This window comes from Neovison vison, chromosome 11 (assembly GCF_020171115.1).
Source record: "Neovison vison isolate M4711 chromosome 11, ASM_NN_V1, whole genome shotgun sequence".
Classification (NCBI taxonomy): Eukaryota; Metazoa; Chordata; class Mammalia; order Carnivora; family Mustelidae; genus Neogale; species Neogale vison.
Window position 1 is genome coordinate 157,168,725 of NC_058101.1, and position 25,074 is coordinate 157,193,798.

Genomic DNA, 25,074 nt, shown 5'->3' on the forward strand with positions numbered 1-25,074 from the left:
CTTAGGAGTAATCTTAACCACAGGTGGACTAGCGTGGTCTATAGATATCCCAATTCTCTTGCTCTCTGATACATGCTTTATACCATTTCCTGACATCTGTAGTGGGATTGAGTTTTAATTGCCCACAGTAGTACTTGCTTTATAAGTCACCCTTTATTGACTTCCTCTATCATTTACCCACATCCTACCAAGATTTTGGTGGGCCATCTCCCAAATAAACCCCCTCAAATTCTCACTTCATGTATACGTCTAAAGAAACCCAAACCAAGATATATATTATACTCCAGTAAAACTTATTTCAAAGGAAAGGGGCATGGGAGATAGTTCTTAATTTGGGGAGGGGGAGGGGTGGGAAACAATGGTAATATTGCTTAGGATAGATTGCTGGAGTTGTGTGGTCTAGCAGGATGCACCTGACCACTATTTTCCATGTAAAAATTGAATTTGTCACCCCCATAAATATAGATTTGGCCATGTGGTCAGAAATGGTGTATTTTTACATAGTTTAGCTCACGTAATTGTTATCCTGCTTATGTTGATAAGGAAGTTGAAAATCATAGATGTGAAATAGTTTATTCAAGATCACATTACAGTTTTAGGATGAATTAGGATGTGAAAGGCTTGCTAGGAAATCATTATGCTGACTGGATTGTGAAGGGTCTAGGATAAGAATTGAGAGAAGGCACTTTATCTGCTACTTAGTGGGAAACCAAGAGAAGTTATAAAACAAAGGAATGCAATGACCAGATTTTGTAGCAAATCCCTCTAACTTCAGGATGGAAGATGGGTTAGTGAAGGATGGGACAGGAGGCAGGATGACCCTTGAGATAGCTCTGAGAGTCATCTAGGGATACGAGAGGAAAGGTAGCCAGTAGGGTCCAGGCTGTGGACATGGCAGAGAGGATAGATTTTCAAGATATGGGCTGGGGTAGGGGATGTTGACAAGTCTTAGTGACTAATTAGATGTAAGGGTAGAAGAAGGGAGAAATAAGTTTTTTGTTTTGTATTAGTTTATAATTTAAATATTTTCATGGTCACCATCAGGTCATTGTTTTTGTAAGAGGAGTCCCCCTAGTGGTAAAAGGAAACCAGCAATGGGATTCTTTATCCTTGGTACTTGGTACTTGGAGCTTAGTACTCTGGGACACAATTGTATTACTGAACCTAGTTACAAGGCTATGAAATAGGGACACTCCCCCACCCACCCACCAACCACCTTTAGTGGTGGCAATGACTGACATCTAAGAATAATTGAAAGCTGGGTGGTGGGGTTGGGGGCAATGGGTATAGGTGGTCGAAAGGTACAATTTCCATTTATAAGAGGAGTAAGTTCTGGGAATGTATAGCATAGCGTGGTAATCATAGTTAATAATATTGTATATTTGAAAGTTGTTGAGAGAGTAGATCTTAAAAGTTTTCATTACACAAAAAATTGTAACTATGTGAGGTGGTGGATGTATTAACCAAACTGATAGTTGTAGTCACTTTGCAACATATATATGTATGAATGTATTACATCGTACACCTTAAACATACACAATGTTACATATGTTAATTGTATCTGCTGGGAAATGACCCAAAAATCTTCCCGAAAAAAAAAAAAAAGTACATCTGAGAGCCAAGAACTGCCAATGGATTCTAACAACAACCTTCATTCACTCAAGCAAAGCAGCTCTGGCCACCTTCCCTCTCCAAGAAATTGCCCTGTAGCTGGGAGGAGGGGTTGGTTGCTATCAGTGGTGCTGAATTCAAAAGGCATCCGGGAACTCTCCCAGGGAATACTGATCTGATTTCTTAAGAGCGTCACGGAGAAAAGAGTAAAGTCTTTAAAGCCAGATGCACCTGAATCTGAATGTTGACTCTAGTGCAAACATGCTCCTATCGGTCTTCCTCTGTGAATTATACATAATAGTACCTACGGTTGTGAGGCTTGAGGCAATATGTGTAAAGCCCTAGCTCAGTGCCTCCTTTAACGTTGGAGATGATGATGATGATGATTACCATCAGAGCTTAGGAGATGGCCCACTGCGGTCCTTTAGGCAATTAGGAGAGTCTTAGGGAACCTGTTTATTCATGAATATGCTAATAAAAAGAGGGAGCTCCAAAGCTGACTCAAAAGATGCTGAACTCTTGGAAGTCCCCAGGGCCACGTAGCGCATCTAAATTGACAAGGTAACACCCCAGAGAGACATCTCTGTGCTTTCTGTCTTTATGCCTTGGGAATAGCCCACAGAATAAACAAGCAGTGCTTTCAAGAAACAGGTGCATTTGAATAAGCCTGAGTCATCAACCAGAATGAGATATTTCAGAAACTTTCCATTTTGAGCCTTTGGCATGTTCCTGATTTTGTATAAATACCTTGCTTCTTATATAAATACATACTGAATGTAACCTTTTGCTAAGTAATGCAAGGCCAACCGCAACAGAATCATCTGAGAAAGGAGTCACAGCACACCTGAATCCAGTGGGTCTCTTTCACAAGTCCCTTAGGGTGCTGGGAAGGTTTAAAATGCAAAGCTGTAAGAGTTACCTTTTGAAATCACCACAGTCAACTTTTTCTTCTCCAGGAGCTCTGTGTGCATGTGTGTTAGTTGGTTTTACCCATCTGTAAGCTTTTGTGAGCTCCCTAATGAAAACAACTGTATTTTCTTGGCTTAATTGTACATTATTGAGTGTTCTGTCTCTCATGCTATAAATGTGCAATAATGAGAAATGGTGTGTTCATCAGGGACAACCAGCATGCTAGGCAAATGGTGAATCAGATATTTTATTGATGTGCCCAGAAAGGAACTTGTTAAGAGTCGGAATATAACCATAAAAACAAAACAAAACAACTTTCTTGGTGTATCTCACATAGAGTGCAGCATATTGAATAATAAAAAGGGTTTGGCATGATTAATCATTTATGATGCAGTACATAAGGAAAACAGGAGGATACAACTGGTGTTTTATACCTTTTCTAAACACAGAGCCACAATCTCAGAGGCTGTGGGGGGTGGTATATGCAGAGTCTGCCTTTGAGCATAGTTTTAGGTACCCAACCCCGAAAAGCGAATACCAGAAAGCTTATTAAGTGGGAGAACAAGTATGAAAACCAGTGGTCCCCCATATTGATTCTCTGTAGATTCTTCCCTTTAGCTTTCCATAGTCAGGAGATGCTACGTTTTGGGGCGCCTGGGTGGTTCATTTCATTAAGCGACTGCCTTCGGCTCAGGTCATGATCCTGGAATCCCAGGATGGAGTTCCGTGTTGGGCTCCCTGTTCAGTGGGGAGTCTGCTCCTCCCTCTGACCCTACCCCCCTCTCATGCACTCTCTCTCTCTCAAATAAATAAATAAAGTCTGTTAAAAAGGAAAAAAAAAAAAAAGGAGGTACTAAGTTTTACCAGTCACAGGAGAGCCAAAGTGTGGCTTTGATTGACTATGATTAAAGTGTGGGTATGTGGGTTTCTGTATAGTTTAGAAAGTCCTGCCCTAAAAACAAAAAAAAGCTGGAAAGAAGTTTGTGTGGTATCCTGAAAAGTTATCAAAAGACAACTTGACAAAGATATTTTAAAATAAAAATTTAATTGTTCTTTATCAACTCAATAAAATATGATTTATATATTTGCTTTTGAACTATTTTTTTCTACCATTAAATGTTAACTTTGTAAGTTTTTAAACTTAAATTGTCCAAATAAGTTCTCCTTAGTTATCCTTGGGCAGGGTTTTGGCCAAATTACAAATGGGTCAGTTTGTAGAAACGTCACAACAATTACTCCTACATGAGTGTGGATTGATGTAAATCTAGTTGTCTTAACACACACAGCTCCCAAGCAAATTAGACAGTTATAAATAAACGGATGTCTTAAGCATGTGCATGTGTGTGTGTGTATAACTTGAGGTTCTTAAAAACTACACATGTGTACATTTGCTTATTGGGTACATGGTCTCTCCATTTGGTAGTTATCTGGCTAAGACTAGTCCCTTCACACAGAATAGTACCTATTCTGGCTAAAAGCCATCTTCCTTCCTTCCTTCCTTCTTTCCTTCCTTCCTTCCTTCCTTCCTCCATCCCTTCTCCCTCCCTCTCTCCCTCTCTCCTTCCTTCCTTCTTAAAGATCTTATTTATTTGAGAACAAGAGAGAGAGAGAAAGCACAAGCAGAAGGGAGAGGTGGAAAAAGAGGGAGAAGCAGACTCCCCGCCGAGGAGGGAGCCTGATGCGGGACTTGATCCCAGGAGCCCGAGATCATGACCTGAGCCCAAGGCAGACCTTAACCGACTGAGCCACCCAGGCACCTTCAAAGCCATTTTTTAATCATAAGTGATTGTGATGGGTGTGCACAAGCAAAACCAAAAGCAATGCCCCTTCCAGCACACCGTGTCTTTCCCTTAATCTTTGCTGGTGGTCTGCAAATATCTGAGTCAAGTGTGTGTGTACTTGTGTCTAGGTAACAGTGGAAATCAAAACAAGGTTTGCGCTAACAAACCTTTGAGTTGGAAAACCTTAAGCCCAGCAGTTCGAGAATGGCTGTAGTGAGCCAAGTCTTACCTTTCTGTATCCCCAGAGCTGGTTCCCCTTCATGCCATGACAGTCATAGAGAGTGACCGCGCTGTTGTGCGAGATTGCATCGAAGCAGAATTTCCGGGTGTGCAATGGCTCACCAGGTCGAATGTCTTCTCTCCATCCAAAAGTAAAGAGCTAGCGAAAACAACAATAGCAGAAAAGCTACAGTGAACTTAATTTGGAGAGTCTGGAGAGCAGGGGTGGGAGAGGTCTTTTTAGCAATGTGGAATTCGTGCTTCGTGATTTACCAGAAAAGAACTCCACCTAGGCATAGTGGAGGTATTGAAAAAGGGCACCTATCACAGAGCCCTGTAGAAGCAACAGTGTCACCTTTGGTCTGGGCTGCCAAAAAATACAAGTGAGGAGTTTCCAGTTTGGTACCAGGAGAAATAACAGAAGTATGGCATGGAAAGAAAGGGGCGGAGGAGAGTGGCAAGGGGGAAGACGAGGGGAAGGGGAAGGAGGAAAACAAGCTCTTTAAGGAAGCTCTTTACAAATTCTTCATTTGGATAAAATGTTACTGGATCAAATGCTATGCAATTAGCTCAAATAAGGAGATTAACTGTAAGAAGACCAGCGCCGAACTGAGCTGGATGAAGGCTAGCCGTTTGAAAAATTTGATTTAAATGGAAGCCAAGCTTAATGAAGTCAAGAAGAGGCAAATTGATTTTCTGGGGCTGGTATGAGTAATTCAGCAGGGCAATGTAAAATGTTTTGGACTGTAAACACACAGGAAGAGACACAGTCTACCCACATACACAAATTCCTCCTCCCCAGAGGAAAACAGAAGCTTCAGGAAAGGATATTTAAGCTTACTGCATTTAATGGACTCTGTTATTCCATCCAATCTTTCACTCTTTTGGTCCATTCTACCCTACCATTCGATTATTTGAAAAATGCTACTTTGGAGACAGTGGATTTTAGAATATATTGAATTAAGAGGAAAAAAAAAACCCTCTTCTATAAGGGAAGGGTATTTTCTTGAGTTGGAGCTGGTCCACTATCTGAGGAATTTGGTAGGAGAAATCCTCAAGAAAATGGGAAACAGAGTCGATGAGCCCTCTGCTCTCTTCCAGTTCTAAAATCTCAATGAGATTATGTAAGTCTTATAATGGGACGGACTTAAGGTGGCCTTTGTGAAGCCAAGCTGTGAGCTGCCAGATAAAGAGCCGTCCTGTTGACAGAAGAGCCAACGAGATGCTGAGCTGCGCATAGACGATGCACTTGACCCCACCAGGTCGTCTGAATATTTCAGTTTTTCCCTCCTACCTGGGTAAGAAAATGTAGAGACTCCAGCGAAATACCAGGAGTGGCGACCAAATACAGTGACGTGGGGGGAGCAGACTGCAGAAAACTTGAAAACACTGGGCTAAGGGGTGGGAACAAAATCGCAAAGACATGCTGTAAATCAGACATAGCAAAGTGGATTGCCTGCGTAATGGTGAGTGAGTGTACTCTATTTCCCTGGAAGACAGGACACAAGAGAATGCTTTAATGAGAAGGACAAGGGTTTTAGGTGAGGCATGTGAAATAGATTCGTGAAGAGATATTGTGTAGTCCTTTTTCCTACGGTTTCCATTTCATGGTGGACTGAGCCGTTTTTTAGGTTCATTTAAATTTAAATCCTATGCAGGACAATAACGTATCAAGGAAAAATGTCGATCAGCTAGGTATTTCTGATTTCAACACTCTCTTCAAATCAGAACTGACTTGTCCCTTGGTTTCTGAAATACTGGGTTCCTCTTATCCTGTTCCTCTGTTTTGCTCATGTCCCTCTTGTATCTGTCTTCCATGCAGTGCTGCTCAGGGTTTTCCCTTGGACCTTGTCCTCTACCCCTTCTGGTGGTTTCTGTGTATGCTCAGTCCAGCTCTTGCGAGTATGTTGATAACTTCTCATCTGTGATGTGTCCAACTCCGTGTAGAATTGCCCACCTGCATGCCCCATGGACATCTCAAATTCAAAATATCTTAAATTCAATTAGTTTTCTTTCCTACTAAGCCTGCTCCTACTCTTTTATTTTGCTTTGTATTTTATTTTGCTTGTATTCACTTGCCAACCTGGGAGTCTTTCCTCTTTTAACCCCTTGTTTCCCTCACCCTCATTATTTAATCACTTAGCAAGTCTTTAACTTTTTTGTTTCCGAATATTGCTGGAAGTCGTCCCTTCCGCTCTATCTCCACTACCTTTGCTCTCGATATTTCTTCTCTGGATACTGAAATGACTCCCTGATTGGTGTCTTTCCTGCCTGCCTTCACAACCTTTTGACTATGTTACCTCTTGGCCTGAAATCTCAGCGTGTTTTCATATAATGCTCAGAGAACACAAGAAAAACTCTTTAATGATGCGGGAAACAGAGGTAGAAGAGAAATTATTAAGTGTCCTTACTACCTACAGCTTACTACTGACAAGTCCTTGAAACAGGCAGAGTGACAATCCTCTAGGGACTCAGCTGCCTCCATGCTGACTGCTTGCTAAGGGCAAAAGGAAACCCAGCCCGACCCCCACATCCTCAATCCCCAACCTTGATTCTGGATCCTGTAAGTCTACTTTAACATATAAAAATTCTTTTGGAAACTTCATTTATCTCTAAACCCTCCAAGATACATGTTGGCAATCATCCCCAAGCATATGGGGCACCGATATACATCTGAAGGGTTTCATGACTGAGGGTTTATAAGACGGTAATAAATGACCTTTCTCCAACAATAGCTAGCCCGCTCAAGGTCCTGGAAACCTTGCTTCCAAATTTCTTAGTGACTTCCGCTATCCCTAACCCCCTCCTGACTTGAAAGTACATAATCATCCATTCCTCATGACCCCGGTGCAGCTCTTTCTGCCCATGGGTCCCGTCCCATGTGGCTTTAATAAAACCACTTTTTGCACCAAAGATGTCTCAAGAATTCTTTCTTGGCTGTCAGCTTTGGCCTGTCTTTCCTACATCATTAACTTATAAAGTATTTCCCACAATCTGGCCTTTGCCATTTTCCCCCAGCTGCATCCCTTTTCCCTTAGTGTATGTTCCAGCAACAACAAAACATTTGGAAGTTGCTAAGAGAGTGGATCTTAACAGTTCTCATCACCAGTAAAACAAGTCCTGTGACTGAATGGTGATGGGCGTGAGCTAGATTTGCTCTAGTGATCACTTTGCAATATGTACAAATACCGAATCATTATGTTGTATGGCTGAAGCTAATATAATGTCGTATGCCAATGATATCTCAATTCAAAAACATTTGTGGTTCCTTGCACTAATCAGGCTATGTTTTCCTTTCTGTGACTTTGTTCATGAGACTTTTCTGTGGTCGGGAGGCCAACATGCAGCCAACCTAGTTCATGCTTACCAGTTCTTTGAGATTCAGTCCAGAGGCCAGGTGTGGGGGAAGGGGCAGAAAGGGAGAGAGAGAGGGAGAGAATCTCATATAGGGCTCTATCTTATAACACTGAGATCCTGACCTGAGCTGAAATTGAGTACCACACTCAACCGGCTGAGCCACCCAGGCCCCTTGGCTTAAGTATCCATCCATCCTTCCTTTCTTCCTTCTTTCTTTCTTTTTAAAATATTTATATATTTATTGGAGGGAGAGAATGAGTGAGTGAGTGGAGGGGGCAGAGGAGAGAATCTTCAAGCAGTCTGCCCTGCTGAGCGGGGACCCCGATGCAGGGCTCCATGCCACCAGCCTTGAGACCAGTACCTGAGCCGGAACAGGGTCGGATGCCTAACTGACTGAGCCACCCAGGTGCCCCAGCTTATGTCTTCTTTTATAGACAGTCTTTTTATTTTTTTTGCTTTTTGCTTTCTTGATTTCTACTTTTCTAATTTTTTAATTAGAGGAATGAGTGAAGTACAAAAGAATTCCTGTGTTAAAGCAAACATCAACAAATTCTTCTCTTGATGGACTTATTCACCTATTGTCCCAATTATACCCCAGGTTCCTTAGGCGACTTTTATTTCTCGTTGCTAGGTTTGTCGTTAGAGTGCGATAATCATTTTCAGATTTGTGGGTTGGTTGTTAGCTGGGGGTCTCCATAGAGTTTCATGCTTTATCATCATCACCATCATATCATCCTGATTATGTGGTGATGACTTTCCTGCACCCCAAGAGATGTTTCCAGATGATATCAACTGCTCTATTCTTCTGCACCTACCTTTAGCTAAAATTTGTCTCTCTTACATCTCCGAAGTGCTTTCTTTTGCCATTTATCTCATCCTGATGGCCATGTCAATCCAATCAGGCACCAAGCCTTTCATTCATTAGGCACACTTTCTCCCGAGCAATTTTGTAGAACCAGACACAAGCAGACGTTATGAATGTATTTTCATCGTCTGTATTTTATGATGGTATTGTGACACTTATAGTTTGTCTCTTACTCTTGGGCTAGTTCTTACTGATGGAAGGATTAGATTTCATTCAGGTTTCCTGTGCAAAAACTTGATTTTTTTCAACCTCAAATCCTCAGTTTTAGAGTAAATTGATGTTAATCTCTCCACTTGCTGCTTTTAAGTAATACTTTTAAATATAGATCCAGAGTGATACAGAACTTGTACTTCTTCAGTTTACTGTCAGCCTGGTGTGGGTAATGTTGCCTGGCTTTATACCGTATCATGTAAGCAAGCTCAGCTAGACATAGTACTGCAAATACACTTAGCACCTTGATTTTGCTACTTGATTTGAGAAGACCGAGAATATTTTCCTCTCCGTGGGTGGTTCTATTTGATTTCCTTGTTATGTGGTTGGCAGAAATCTGAGCAAGTGCACGTTGCAGTTGGTCCCAGCTCTGTTCTGTTCTGCGAGTGAGGCTGTGGGTCCCAGCACCCGTCCTTTATCACGTGCACCGACTTGCTCCCATCTCTATGCGCACATTGCTCTCTGGGTCTCGCGAAGGGAGCATTTGGTCGCCTTCCTCAGCGGCAGGAAGGTCTGTGCGGCCACAGTACTAGCCCCAGCATGAGACCAGAGCCTGCTGCCTGGCCCGAACTGTAGGCCACTGAAGGCTCTCCTTCCTCCCTTGCCCTCTCACTTGGGCTCCTAATGGCATTTGGAGGGTATCCTTTCCAGACCTTACAGTCTTATTAAGTTCTCTTCTCTTTTTCTTTCTCGGTCCCTAAAGGAAGCTGAAAGCGAGCACACAATGCTACAGTGATCTCAAACAGCTAAATAGAAGGCCCTTGGAAAAAATGAATCACACAAATTGCTTCCTTCACAGAAGCCAAATTAGACATCACTGGTGTTCTGCAACAAGAGGCATTTTCTTGTCAAGGTGCTTCCGTAGATGATCCTTTATTTCTCATGTAACTATTTTGTTTATTCATTTGTGTTTTATTTTTGCCATTTGTTAAAAAGGATCATTTCAACTCTAATAAGTGCCCCTTGTGGATTCTTTAAATGCTTTTGAATAAAAAAGAATACCTATAATTTTCCTTCTCTGATATACTTCTTTTTTCACTCAGGCATTTTAATCAAAACGGAGGAGAATGAGTCTTAATTCATGTAAGTCATTGAGTAATACAGTGAATAAAGCTTATAGCTAATTATTGGGGGAAAGAAGCAGCTTGTAATGTTTTAATCAGCAAGTGAATATATGGTGATACGTATTTCAAAGATGATTCATTTTTTACCTCCTGTCAACTTTGTTTAATCTCCCCCATAGCTCTGTTTTTAGAATCTCTAGAGACCAGGGATCTTTTTAAAGAGCTGTATTAACTGGTCTTTTTGTGCCTCATAGTTTCTGCTTGTCTGGTGCTGCCCTCTGGTGACCATTTCTTGAATTACATGATGTAGATTTTAACAGTTCAGCATGAAGGGGGAAAATATACCAACCATTTTTAAAGTGTATGCAATATAGTCGGTTTTATTTATATTTATTTTTCGGCTGTCACATAAAATCTGTGGTCCAGAGCATATTTAAATCTAGGACATTCCAGAAGACAGAACTATGAAACCTGATTCAGGCATTCAGGCAAGGCATACGTCTCATCGTCTGGCTGGCTACCCGTGTTTCCTGGTTGGGCTGCACAGGGGCGGTAGAGAGGAATTTAGCCCAACAGACATAGATTTTCCATTTGGCATGCTTCTTTTTCTTTTTTCTCTAAAAAAGTATCCTTTCTACTCTAAATGTGGGTCCTCCTCATAGGCCTCTGAAGCCTTTTCTCTTGCTCCCAGGCTGAAGTCAGAATTGGTTCTTGGAGGTGACAGGCCAGACTCTCCCTCACATTCCTGGTAACAGTCCTGTGGTGTTTACTGAAGAAGATGGGGGGAGGAGGGGCAAGTCAGCTTTGGCTGATATTTCATTCCCATTCACAACTCCTGGAGCTGCAGAGTCTTTTTTTATTTTTATTTTTATTTATTTTCTTATTTTTTAATGTGTTATGTTAGTCACTGTAAAATACATCATTAGTTTTTGATGCAATGTTCCAAGATTCATTTTTTATGTACAATTCCCAGGGCTCCATGCAATACATACCCTCATTGTCATACGGTTTCACCTACTTGCGGAGCATAAGGAATAGCATGGAAGACATTAGGAGAAGGAAAGGAAAAGTGAATTGGGGGAAATCGGAGGCAGAGGTGAACCATGAAAGACTATTTTTATTTTTTTAAGATTTTATTTATTTATTTGACAGAGAGCAGGAGAGCAGCAGAGGGAGTGTGGGACTCAATCCTAGGACCCCAGGATCATGACCTGAGCCGAAGGCAGACGCTTAGCCAACTGAGCCACCCAGGGCTCCCGCAGAGCCTTCTTTAAAACCAACCCGATAAGCGTCTGCACACTGCAGGATATATTTGAGTGAATGATAAATAGTATTTGGTTTTGGCAGCTGCCTTGGACCTGAGAGAGATTTCTAATTTGGTGTTAGTATAAAGTGATCCAGGGGAGAAAATGTCATAAAGCAGAAGGGAAAGTACATTGATTTTGCCCCTACTACACGTGCTACATACTGGTGTATGTAAACAAGATTTATTCTGTTGTGAATATTATTGTCCCTATTCAGAGGTGGAGAAACTCCAGCTTAGAGAGATGTAACAATTTCACAAGGTCACACAGGTTATGGTGGCTGAAATCTAGGTTGGCCTCACTGCAAGGCCCACGATCCTTCTGGAACACGATGAGGCTGTGGATCAGAGTGGAAGGGCCAGATGACCCATCAAGGCAGGGCAGTGTGCGTTCATGGACTGACGGTGTTAATTCTGGACTGTGCTGTGTGCCGGGTTCATCGTCGCTTTCCCGGATCATCCTGTTCTGCACTGTAGTGTCAGCTGCGTGCGGGGTCGGACAGGACAGTAGGGGGAGGACAGGGAGGAGCCAGCACGGCGGAGCTCAGCCTATCTGAGCAGCTCGGTAAGATTCTAGGCTGGGCATGATTTGTCTTCACTGGTTCCATATACAAGATGGATACTGAGGAATAGAGCAATAGGACAGAACTCAAGCCTTCGTGGAAACTGCTTGTCTCCTGTTTCCAGGTTTCATAAGAGAGGCATTCTGGCAATTCTGGGAAACAAAGCACAGGCAGTTTATACTGTGCTGAACATGAGATGTGGCCTTTTGTAGAGGAAGACAGAGGAGTAGGATAGGGAAGGGGCTTTAACTGTATCTGTAAATTTTATTCTTTTGAAAAATATGGCACTAGCTGCAGATAGTTATTAAGTCAAATGAGTGGGTGAGGGTGTGCTCTAATTTTTTTTATAGTTTCCTATTTGGTTTCTTGAAAGACTTTATTTATTTCTCAGGGAAAGCACACACGCAAGGGGAGTGACAGAGGCGGAGGGAGAAGGAGAGTCCCTGCAGAGCAAGGAACCTGATAGGAGGCTCCATCCCAGGACCCTGAGATCATGACCTGAGCTGAAGGCAGAGGTTTAATTGACTGATCCACCCAGATGTCCCCCCCATTTGATTTTTCATTATCAAAAATTAAGACAATAAAAAGGGATGGACACAATTCTACCCACTATCATGTCTCTTTTGCAAGCGACACGGTGTGAGGCAAGTCCCTTACAAGGACCATCAGGGGGTCAGGAGTCGCAAGTCACTTCATAAACAGAATTGCACTGAAACGCTTTTCAATCAAACGCAACAAATAGTTCTAAAGGATTCCAGGAAGTCCGGGTTGGCCTGTTACCACCTCAAAGTCATCCTTCATGTGTAGGATTACAGACTGCTACAGCAACAAGACGCTTATGTAAAGTATCCTTTTCAAAATATCGCCAGAGGGGAAAATAAGATTAGATAAAAGTCGCAGAAAACTTACAAAATAAAAAGAGTCTTTCAATAAAACTGTGAAATTTAGCTGGAAGATCACATGGCACTCTATAGGCTTTTCATGGTTTGAAGACTACCATTCGGGGAAAGAAAACAGAAGCCTGGGACGTTTCTACCATCCTTTCTCCTATGTAAAGCACATTTCTGTACAGGATTTCAGCTGATTATCACAGCTGCTCTGAGATGAAGCAGAAACCAAGGAGGTAAGTAATTGGCTGAACGACAGAGCTGGTCGGTGGGAGCAAGGACCCCCTCCTGCGGGTCCTGTATGCCTGGGTTAGAGATCTGTCTTCACTGTCTGCCTCCCTGCCCGCCTCAGCGCCGCTGGCTCCCGTCACCTCTGGTTGCTGACCTTCGGGTTGCTGACCTACCTGTTCGTGAGACCACGTCCTTTCAGAACCATCCTTGACGCAGATGTCCAGCCTCAGTTCAGTGCCGGTGGCCCCGTGCTTGCTGTCTACGCAGAGATTTGCTGCCAGGCTTCGAATCTGTGGACAGAAGAAAGAATGAGCATGGGGCTAGTTTTTCTGGCACCCCTAGTTCCCGGCAATCTTGGTGTAGATTCAGTAGTTCTCTTTGTAATCTATTGGAGAAAGAGAGAGAGACTGCGCATAGGTGCCTGAGCAGGGGAAGGGGCAGCAGAAGGGGGAGAAGCAGGCTCCCCGCAGAGCAGGGAGCGGAATGCAGGGCTCCCTCCCAGGACCCTGAGGTCATGACACCAGGCGAAGGGAGACACTTAACCGACTGAGCGCCCCCCCCTCTGCGCCCCTCAGTAGCTGTCTTTTTGATTACATGATTCCTGAACCGTGTTTTGAATTTATGTGCAACGTGTGGAGCAAAATCAGGGAGTTAAATATAACAAGGCCTAGTGGGCATGTCAAGGAACGTGAGATGGTTGAGGAGCAAGACTGCAGCTGGAGGACCAGCGAAGGACCACGCGACAACGCCACTCGGGGAGAAGCCTGGCTCGGGACTCCCGGAAACTGGCGGTTTCTTTCTTCAGGGAGTTCTTAGCTTGAAATTTGTTATATTTTTGCTCCAGAGCATCTTTTGCCATTTCCGTCTCAGCTGGGAGAGAGACATCCAATGGGAAGCAGGTGACGCACGTTGTGTTTGATGGAAGAGAAGGAATCACAGAGCAGGGTGTGGGGACCGGGATGGTCCAGGCAAACCCGGACGTGGTCCCCACACCACGTCTGGGTTTGCCTGGACCATCCCCGTCTCCACCCGTGGTCATAGTGTAGCATTTCTCCTGGGGCCCCCTAGAGCATTAACAAAATAGGAAAGATGGTACTACCGGTGCCATGTTATGCGGGAAGAGGATTCTCTATGTAAAGTCTGAACTTGGACAAGTCGTCGAATGAGGAAAAAAAATGACCGATAATTTTTTACAAGGATCTTATTAATACTGATAGAAGGAACTGAGTAGTGAGGGGCGGGCGAAGAATGGACTATGAAAAGTGTCCAGATCAGAAATGGCAACAGAAGGAGTTGAGGCCATGTGCAGGGGTCGCTTTGTCAAGTCTGCCTGCCCCAGGATTTCCACGATTCTGAGGACTTTGAAACCCCGCCCCCGCATCATAGAGATGGTTGGTGTTTATGGTTTGTTACTTAGCAGTCAACGTTGAGCTAAGCTCAGCGATCTCAGTCCTTTTTATGTCTTTATATAGTCCGGGATTATAATAATCCCTTTAGGTATTGTTAAGAATGGAAACAAGAACAGGATGTACTCAGGTGATAATTTTAGTCAAGGCTCTTTTGCCGAGAATGAGCAGATGAGGTAAGGAGTCAGTCCCGGGCAGAAGGATGGCTGGAGCAGGCCTGTTGCTACTGGGATGAGGGCAAGAGGCAGAGAGAAGGTTGTCATGAAATATAGTGAGGGTCAGGAAAGGAATAAATGAGGCCAGAAGGGGATTGTGGAGGGCAGAGTGATGCCTTATTTCACTTACTGTAGGAGTAGAGGTTGGTATAATGTCATTCAGGAGGAGCCAATGTGGTAGATATAGTGTCCTTACTCAGGGAATTTAGCAACAACGGGGTGGGGGGGTTCATCATCCAATTTTGGACATCGATGCCCCCCCCCCACCCCCCCGGCTTCTCTGCCAGGGGAATGTGAAATAATGTAGGATACACGGTAACAGTTCTTAACCTAGTTCCGTTTATAGACCTGTCTGGGAATCCAAGGAAAGCTATGGACACTTTTACAATAACAAAGTAAGCAATGAAGCTATAAGTGGATACACATCAGAACTTCTCTGTTCATTTTCCTGGAACCTACAGACTCCACATTTGAACCCTGAATTAGGGAAAACACATCCCACCTACTCCTTGAAAACTCCTTGTACCCTTCCTCCTGGTAGGTTGGGAAATCCCAAGAGCCAGGGAATGAACTCGGCAGCTGTCAACGCTCCCCGGATTAGATCTCACTTCTCTTTCTCTGCCTTCCTGAAATAAGCACCAGGGAGGAATTTCAGTGTGGAATCTGGGGAGCCACGCTTCAAATCAGCCTTTTGTAAAAATCAATTCCTTGGTGTATGGTTGAGTTTCTTTGGTGAACTAGAAACACCCAGAAGGTCAAAAGTTTGCTTTTTCTGTCACTGACTTGAGTCTGGCACACTCTGCAAAGCTCTCCTTTGATCTCCTTATCTGCACCAGGGGTATTCGTTTTCTAAAGCTGTCTCTAGCCTGGGAGCTGCCTGCCTGAACCCTGGGCAGGACTCGCTTTCCACTGTTGGACCGTGTAAGTCAGAGACACGCTCTTCTTAGAGAACCAGTGTCGGTGTGGGCCAAAGACACCTTCAGGGCACTATTGTTCCCTCCACTTGAGTCCAGGAGCTCTGAACCACATTTAGGAGAACAGCAGCTGCTAGTGTTTTTTGCCCGCTTGGCCACCGAGGGAGAAGTGCGCCCTTCTCTGTCAGCTGGCGTGGCGCTCGCTCACCCAAGGGGCTCTGGCTGCTTTTGGAAAAGGAGGACATCGGGAAGAGAAGAACATACACAAGCCAGGGACGCTGAATGGCCAATCTGCCAAACCTGCCTGCGGATACACACCAAACCCCATCAGAGAGCCTCATTTTGGTTTCTAAATGCTATGAGCTTGAAGGGCTCTGGCAGGGCTGGAGGAGATCATTTTCTAAACTCTTGAATTTTCTACATTCTCACTCCAAAGGCATCTGCATAGACAATGGGATAAACTGCTTTGGAAGCCAACTTTCAAGTTTCAAGGGCGTAATTGTCTACATCTGTGTAAATTCCAGCCTGTAGTGGTGCCAGAGAAGAAAATGTTAGGGAATGTAGGGTAAGGTAGCACCTGGAGTGAAGCCTGCTACCTGGTCATCCGCGCTCGCTTCTCTCTTCCTTTTCCTTTTATCCTCACCACTTTGGCACATACTCTTGTCTCTCCTCTTGCTCACAAACACAACTCCGTCAACCCCGTACGGACAACAAACTGATGGCTGCCAGAGGGGAGACGGGTGTGGGGTTGGGGGAAAGGGTGAAGAGCAGTGGGAGATACAGGCCTCCAGTTTTGGAATGAACAAGTCATGGGGATAAAAGGCAGAGCCTAAGGGATATAGAGAATGACACAGTAATAGTGACATAATGGGACAGATGGGAGTGACACTCACCGTAAATACAGCTGAATATATAAACTTGTCAAATCACTATGTTGTATACCTGAAACTGATGTAACATTGTGTGTCAACCACATGCAAATGAAATGAAATGAAATGAAATAAACAGTTGAATAAAATTCCAATAGAACGAATTCTATTTATTTATTTGAATAAAATTAAAAAATGGAGATAAGAAAATTTATAAATGGTTTATGCTTTTTCAGCATGGGCTCTGTATCTGGCCGAAAGCAAAGCAGTTCACACACAGGCACACACCCAAATCTAGGACACAGGACACAGAGTACATCTATGACAGAATAGATCCTATTCATGCTTTATTCCTTTGATGTCCAGCTTCAGGGCTTGGCATCATTGAAATTGTGTCAAGAAATCCTGAGAGACGCTGAACAGGATTAGAAAGTTAGATAGTGCTTGACTAGGAATGGGTGGGAAGCTGGACAAAAATGGGGGGAAAGGGAATCATTATGTATGACAGGATTATGGAGATAATCTCCTTCTGGGCAAGGCTTAGGGAAAGGTCTGGCAGAGAGTAAAGAATGTCTTAGATATTCAAGAGAAGTCAGTCTCAGCGTGACCAATTTTCGCCCCCTCCCCAACACAGGAAGTTTTTAAAAAGAGGTCCCAGAGGAGTGTGGTATAAATAGATTAGCTAGTAGGTGTGGGATTGCTTATTGCATTGGTTGTTAAAGAGAGACTAGGTTCGGGGTGCCTGGGTGGCTCAGTGGGTTAAGTCTGTGCCTTCGGCTCTGGTCGTGGTCTCAGGGTCCTGGGTTCGACCCCTCTCTGCTCAGCGAGGAGCCTGCTTCCTCCTCTCTCTCTCTGCCTGCCTCCCTGCCTCCCTGTGATCTCTCTCTCTCTTCTGATAAATAAATAAATAAAATCTTTAAAAAAAAAGAGAGAGAGAGACTAGGCTCAGTTTAACAAATGAGAGAGCATGGTTTGTTAATTTCCCCCTTACCAGGGACTTTGAAGTAGGAAGTAGTGGATTATGATTCATTCAACGAATTTTTTTTTACCAATGACCTGCTATCCAAGGTGCTTTACCACATGCTGGGTCCACAGTGAAAAATAATAAGGCGTCACTTCTGGGGGTGGGGTGGGGTGGGGCATGTGAAATGGGCAGAGAGGGTCAAAAGGCACAGACCTCCAGTTACAAAATAAATAAGTTCTGGGAATATAATATACACAAAGGTGACTATAGTTAAGAATACTGTGTTGTATGTTTGAAAGTTGCTAAGAGGGTGCCTGGGTGGCTCAGTGGGTTAAGCCACTGCCTTCAGCTCAGGTCATGATCTTGGGGTCCTGGGATTGGGTCCCGCATTGGGCTCTCTGCTCGGCAGGGAGCCTGCTTCCCTCTCTCTCTCTCTCTCTCTGCCTGCCTGTCTACTTGTGATCTCTGTCTGTCAAATAAACAAATAAAATCTTAAAAAAAAAAAAAGAAAGTTGCTAAGAGAGTAGATCTTAAAAGTTCTCATAAGAAAAAAATTGTAACAACGTGTGGTGATGGATGTTACCTAGACTTACCATGGTGATCATTTCATAATATATACAAATACCCAAATCATTATGTTGAGCAGTTGAAATTAATGTAATGTTTTACATCAATTATATCTCAATTAAAAAAATTGATAAAAATAAATTTGAACTTAACAACCACCACCACAACAAAATCGGTCTCCTCCTCTGTGCGGTTTGAGGTCTAGAGGACATCAGGGAGCACCTGAAAGGCTTGAGGCTCCCAATACTTCTGGCCGTGAATTTTTAATATGGCAAAAGGAATCAAGATACTCCTTTTTCTGGACTGGGGTTGGTTTTAGAAATCAAATTCGTGTGCTGAGCTAGAAAGAAATAAGATGGTAGGGGAGTATGGAGAGAGAACTGAGTGGAGACGGAGCAGGTCAGTCACAAAAACAGGTTCCCCTTAACCTCGCCACGTATTCCTTTTAAAAGCTCAATTCGTCCATTTCTAAAAAGTCAGCCTTTAAGGAGTACGCCTGAATGAAAGGTGCTTTGAGAAGTACTGAAGGAGATTCCCAGGACAATAGAAAAATACCTCCTGTTCCCAAGTTGCCTACAGTTTTAATGGGGAGACAGCACTCGGAAGTTTTTGTTAGATGACTAAATGCTAAGTGAGGACTGAAAAGGAAATGGTCAGTTCTGAGCAAGACAGCTTTGGGCACTTAGAACTGAGGACATTGTAAAGGAGCTCGAGAGGATGTGTGGAATTGAATCTTGAGAGTGAAATGACAGAAGGGCACTCTAGCCTCAGGGATCAGAAATGAACCCATATGTGGAGAGTTCATGGTGCAAGGAAATGGCACAGAATCTTGGCTCAGCATGAGGTCTGTAAGATGAGGACAGTTGAGCCTCAGAGGGTGGCTGGGAAGATTGAACTGATACATGCCAAGTGCTTAGCACAGTGTTAGCTACTATTTATTTGCTTATTTATTTTCTCAGCTGTCTCAATAGTTGATGGTAAATGTGGTGACGCCACAGTCAGATCCCATTTCTGTTATACAGTGAGATGTCTCACAGGCACTTCAAATACAAGGAGACGGCCACTGATGAACCTGTGGCCCACCACTCAAGACCAATTCTTTAGTCCTGATCACCTGATCATCTTGATGCTAGAAGCAGACATCCAAGATCTCTGCCGGGCAACTTGGATGTCACCTTAGACACCTCATATCTTGCCTTCAGCCCCAATTAGCTGTCTGTTGCTTCTGACCCTTAATACTGAATGCCCTACTCCTTTCTTTTCCTTTCCAGTCTCCCAGGCCTTCAACATCTCCTCGTGGGCTTTAAAAAAAAAAAAAAAATTGTACTAAAATGTACATAATATGAAGTTTGCCATTTTCACCATTTTTAAGTATAAAATTCAATAGCATTAGTACATTCAAAATTCTGTGTAACTGTCACCAGGATATCCAAGACTGTTTTCATCCCCCAAAATAGCAACTCTGTAACCATTAAGCAATGACTTCCCCACTTCCCCCACCTCTGGTAGCCTCTATTCTACTGACTCTATAAATTTTCCTATTTTGTTTTATTTTTTAAGATCTGTTTATTTATTATTTTAGAGAGAGAGAGAGAGAGTCAGGGAGGGGGCAGAAGGAGAGAGAGAGAGAGAATCTCAAGTAGACTCCCTGTTGCATGTGGGAGCCCTCCATGGGGCTCGCTCTTACAACCTTGAGCCAAAATCAGGAGTCGGATGCTTAACCAACTGAGCCACCTGGGTGCCCCTGAATTTGCCTATTTTAGATACCTCAGATAAGTAGATCCACACCATGTTTGTCCTTTTGTGTCATGCTTATTTCACTTAGCATAACGTTTTCAAGGTTCATCCACATTATAGCACAAGTTAGAACTTTGTTTCTTTTTAAGGTTGAATGATATTGTATCATATGTAATATACATATTAGTATTAATATACATATATATCAGATTTTGCTGTCTCTTCACCCATTGATAGACACTAGGCTTGTTTCCACCTTTTGGCTATTGTAAAAAATGATGCTGTGACCATTGACATACAGATGTCTGTTGGCTTTCTCGTTTTCAGTTCTTTTGGGAATATCCCTTGGAGTGGAATTGACTGAGTCATATGGCAATTCTAGGTTATCTTTTTGAGAAACCACCATACTGTTTTCCCTAGTGGCCACACCATTTTACATTCCTACCAGTAATGTACAATGGTTCCAATTTCTTCATATCCTTGCCAATGCTTCTTGTTTTCTGGTTTTGATAATAACCAGTCTAGTGGGTCTAAAGTGATATCTCTTTGTAGTTTTGATTACATTTCCCTAATGACTAATGATATGGAATGCCTTTTCATGATTTTATCCAGTATCTGTATGTCCTGTATGGAAAAATGTCTATGTAAGTCCTCTACCCTTTTTGAACTGGGTTTTTGTTGTTGTTGTTGAAATGTAGGAGTTTCAAGAAACATTCAGGACATTAATCTCATCAGATATATGGTTTGCAAATATTTCCTCCAATTTTGCAGATTGCCTTTCCTTCTGTTAATAGTGTCTTTTGGTACACAAATGTTTTTATTTTTAATCAAATTCAATTTACCTATTTGTATTTTTGTTGCTTCTTTTTGGTGTCATATTTAAGGAACCATTGCCAAACCCAATGTTGTGAAGATTTCCCCCTGAGTTTTATTTTAAGAATTTTGTGTTCTTATGTTTAGGAGTGATCCACTTGGAGTTAAAATTTGGGTATAGGATAAAGTTCCAACCTCATTCTTTTGCATGTGGATGTATTAGTTCGCTAGGACTGCTGTAACAAGGTACTATCAACTGGGTGGCTTAAGCAGCATCAATTTATTGTATCTCAGTTTTAGAAGCTGGAATTGTGAGCTCAGGGTGTTGGCAGGGTTGATTCATTCTGAGGGCTGTGAGGCATACTATGTTCGATGCCTCTCTCCCAGCTTCTAGTTTATGGCAAACTTTGACACTTTTTGTCCTATAGATGCATTGCCCTGATTTCCCCCTTCATGCTTACATGGCATTCTCCTTTTATGCTTGTCTGTATCCAAGTTTTCTATTTTTGTAAGGACACCAGTTACATTGGATTAGAGGCCTACTCTAGTATGACATCATCTTTATTAATTACAACTGCAACAACTCTCTTTCCAAATAAGGTTACATTCTGAGGTACTCAGGATTAGGATTTCAATATATGAGTTTTGGGGAACATGACTCACTAACAGTGGGTATCCAGTCTTCCCAGCATGATTTGTTCCCTCCCCATTGAGTGATCTTGGTACTCTTGTCAAGAAAATAATTGACTACGTAAGTGAGGGTTTATTTTTGGGTTCTCTATTTTCTTCCATTTGTTGATGTATCTGTCCTTAGCCATTACTACACTTTCCCCCACCAGCTTTATTGAGATATTATTGATATATTAATATATATTATTAATATATAATATGTGAAATGATTACTATAATAAGGTTAGTTAACACCTCTATTCCCTCACATAATTATCTTTTTGAAGGGGCTGATAACATTTAAGATTTACTCTTTTAACAACTTTCAAGATATAATACAGTATTGCTAATTATAGCTGCTATGCTATACATTAGATCCCTAGAACTCACCCTTCCAGCTGGAGGTTTGTGTCTTTTGATCAACATTTCCTATTTCTCCTACTGCCCAGGCCTTGGTAACCACCATTTCATTCTTTATTTTTATGAGTTAAGTTTTTTTTAGATTCCGCATGAAAGTGAGAGCATACAGCATTTGTCTTTCTCTGTCTGACTTATCTCAGACTATCTCTCTCTACCGCTCTCTCTCTCTATATATATGATATATATGATATGATATATATATATACACATATATATCATATTTTCTTTGTCCTTTTGTCCATCAATGGGCATTTAGGTTGTTTCTGTGTCTTGGCTGTTGTGAATAATATTGCAATGAACATGGGATGCAGATATCTCTTTGAGATAGTGATTTCATTTCCTTTGGTTATATACCCAAAAGTAGGACTGCTGGATCATAATGAATACCACACTTTTTGGATTACTGTAGCTTTGTGTTAAGTTTCAAAATCAGGAAGTGTGGGTTCTTCAACTTTGTTCTTCTTTTTCAATATTGTTTTGGCTCTTCAAGTTTCCTTCAGATTCCACATGAATGTTAGGAGGAGTTTTCTGTTGCTACAAAAACACCATTGGAGTTTTGCTAGAGATCACAATGAGTCCATAAATTTCTTTGAGTAGTACTGACAAACTTTTTGGGTAGTATTAACAATATTGTTTTCTAATCCACAAACATATAAGATGTCTTTCCACTTACCTCAATATTTTAAAATTTTCTTCAGTGTACAAATCTTTTCCCTCATTAGTTAAATTTACTCTCATATTAATTTTTTTAGAGAGAAATATAATGTATGTAAGAGCACCGATTGTGGAATTTTAGTTTAGATTTTAATCATTTACTAGCTGCTATGTGATTTTAGCCAAGTTACTTAACTTCCTTTTGTCTTAGTTTCCTCTTCAATAAAATGAAGGTAATTACAATACTTACTTGGTAAATTGGATGTGAAGATTAAGTGATATTATACATATACAGTGCTCACATTAGTGTCTGGCCCATATTAAGTGCTCAAAATGTTAGCTTTATGGTACTACTGGTAGTAGTAGTATTGGGATGCAGTGAGCAATGAGACTGAGGAGGTAGAATTATGAAGGGCCTTGAATATTAAAATAAGGAATCTAGATCTTGTTCTGTTGGCAAACAGAATTATTAGATCTTGAGAAGATAAACTTGGTTTAGTTTTAAATTAAAAACTTGTTAGTGGGAAAGACAGATGGAGAGTTATGTAGTTGTAAACATGGGCAGTAGTTCTAGTTGATGAGAATCTGTGCTATGTAGTGATTGTGATAGAATATATGTATGTATTAAAAGAGGAGATGTATTCCAGACACATTGTTCAGACAGCATTCACTGGTCTTGACAAGTGCACGCAGATAATGAAGAAGACGTGCTGAGTTTGAGGTGTTTTTGTGGCATCTACACAATGACATCCAGAAATCTGGAGTTTAGAAGAGAGGCAAGAGCAAGAAATATGGATGTGAAAATTACCTACTATGCCGACTATTAATATATTGCCTCTCAACTTCAAATTCATTCCTCTTTTTCTTTGTGATACACAAGATGGACGCTGTGGACATTTTTCCTTTCCAGCAGCTGCAGTTTTAGGTTCCACTCATAGAGGGTGCTGGAGAGACACTAAAAGGCAGAGCCGGAAGAAGTCTCACTCTTTTCCATTGTGTAGGTGCTGGTTTTCCATGTCATAGTCAGTAAATTGGTACTTAGAGTAAGTTGGAAGAAAGTAGCCCTCACCTGAGGGGTCCTCATAGTTTAGTAGAGGCTACTGCCTGCGGTCTCTTGACCTCCACAAGCCAAATGGAATCAAGTGAAACTTGACCCTCAACCTTGATGGGGAAAGAAGGGTAGGGGTCTTCCAAGTTTCTGAGTTCCTGCCTTGATCACATCCCCTCAGCTCACATCCCCACATACTTTAAGAAGTTGCTGCTTCTGTACTCTTTACAGTCTATGTTTTACCTCTTTTACTAGGTTGTAATTTTCTTTATATTAAAATTTCCTTGTTGTAATTACTGGTATCATTTCTGGCTCCTGACCAGCCCCTGACTGATGCAGCAACATATGAGTAATAATTGAAGTCATACAAAGATATGATAGCACATAAGTAAAATACATGAAGAAGATGGGATGGAATTCTGGGGAATGCGTTCTTTGGGAAGATGGCAAAGAAAGAGTAGTGAGGAAAAAGAAAGGGAGAGTAAAAGAAGGACTAGAATGAAGACAGCAAAAAGAGTTTCAAGAAGTGGGTGGGAGAGTCAATAGCATCAAATCTCTTAGATTCGTCCAGTAGGAGGAGGACTGGAAGAAGCTGCTGGATTTGACAGGAAGTCGCTGGCAGCCCTTTCCACCGACAAGTTCTGTGGTGTGGTAACAGGCAGGGGACAGATTGTCCAGTGGGTTGAAGAAAATTGGGAGGTGAAAGTTCAAGCCACAAATGGAAGCTTCCCCCTTTTTTAAAAGAGGGAGCTGAGAGGGGGAGGGGCAAAGGGAGAAGAAGAGAAAGAGTCCTAACCCTAAGCAGGCTCTGTGCTACCGAGGGAGGGGCTCAATCCCAGGATCCGGAGATCACGATCTGAGCCAAAATCAAGAGTCAAGACGCTCAACCAACTGAGCCACCCAGATGCCGCTGGAAGCTTCTCTTTCAAGAAGCTTGACAGTAAGGGGAAAGGTACAGGGAAAAAATAGAACCAAAAAACCCAACATTTTGAAGGATAGGGAGACTTGAGACTACAATTACATATAAATCCTGCTCTAATTCAGTTGAGACTCAAAGATTTTTTTGAAGTGTTTTTAGAAACTAAAAACATAAATATATAAATAGAAAACATTAGAAGTGCTTTCATTATCCTTGTGGGACCTTTTGCTTTTTAAGGTTGGACCCATGGCCATCACACCATTTTGGCTTGAACGGACCCATTCCATCTCTGATTGCTCTGTCCTCCTGGCGTACAATGACTGCTGGCAGAGGCCAACTACTGCCTTTCCTTGAAATTATGCCCACAGAGATTTTCTTCCTAGATTATGTACATTTTCCTCTTCTGAATTTACCATAAATGTAATTGTTTTGGCATCTCTTTCTTGCCCTGGGACTTACTAGAACGACTCATTTCAGAAGCCTGGCTTACATTATGCAAGAAAAAGCTGAGCCTGTGGTAGAAATATTACCGTAGGGCGTTCAGATTTGTATGTGTTCTGCTCTAAATAGTCTTTTTCTAAAACTATGTCCCACAACTTGAAGTACTGTGAGTATTGTTTGTGAAACATATCCAGCATCAGAATAGAACTTTTAGGCTAAGTCTTATTTGCCAACAACAATTTGATTCTCACAAACAGATACAGAGGAAGATTTGTATAATTAAGCCACTTTTTGTTGGGCTTAAGATAAGCAACTCTACCCTAATAGAAGGAAAAAAAAATTATAGTACTGACTTCACACTCAACTGAGTGCTTTCACAACCATTATTTTGCTTCTAAATCTGTACCACCACCATGCTTTGCATCCATACACGTTTGC

The 25,074-nt window shown here is 42.1% G+C and overlaps 1 protein-coding gene across 1 annotated transcript in view; it reads right to left on the reverse strand.

Moving 5' to 3' along the window:
• The window catches only part of GALNTL6 (polypeptide N-acetylgalactosaminyltransferase like 6), a 1,226,826-nt gene that overhangs the window by 13,844 nt on the left and 1,187,908 nt on the right, over positions 1–25,074 (reverse strand). The window contains exons 11-12 of the mRNA XM_044225096.1: positions 13,174–13,290; positions 4,531–4,680 (exon numbers count right to left, since the gene is read on the reverse strand). Coding sequence (XP_044081031.1) covers positions 4,531–4,680; positions 13,174–13,290 — 267 coding nt within the window. The remainder of the gene's footprint in view (positions 1–4,530; positions 4,681–13,173; positions 13,291–25,074) is intronic.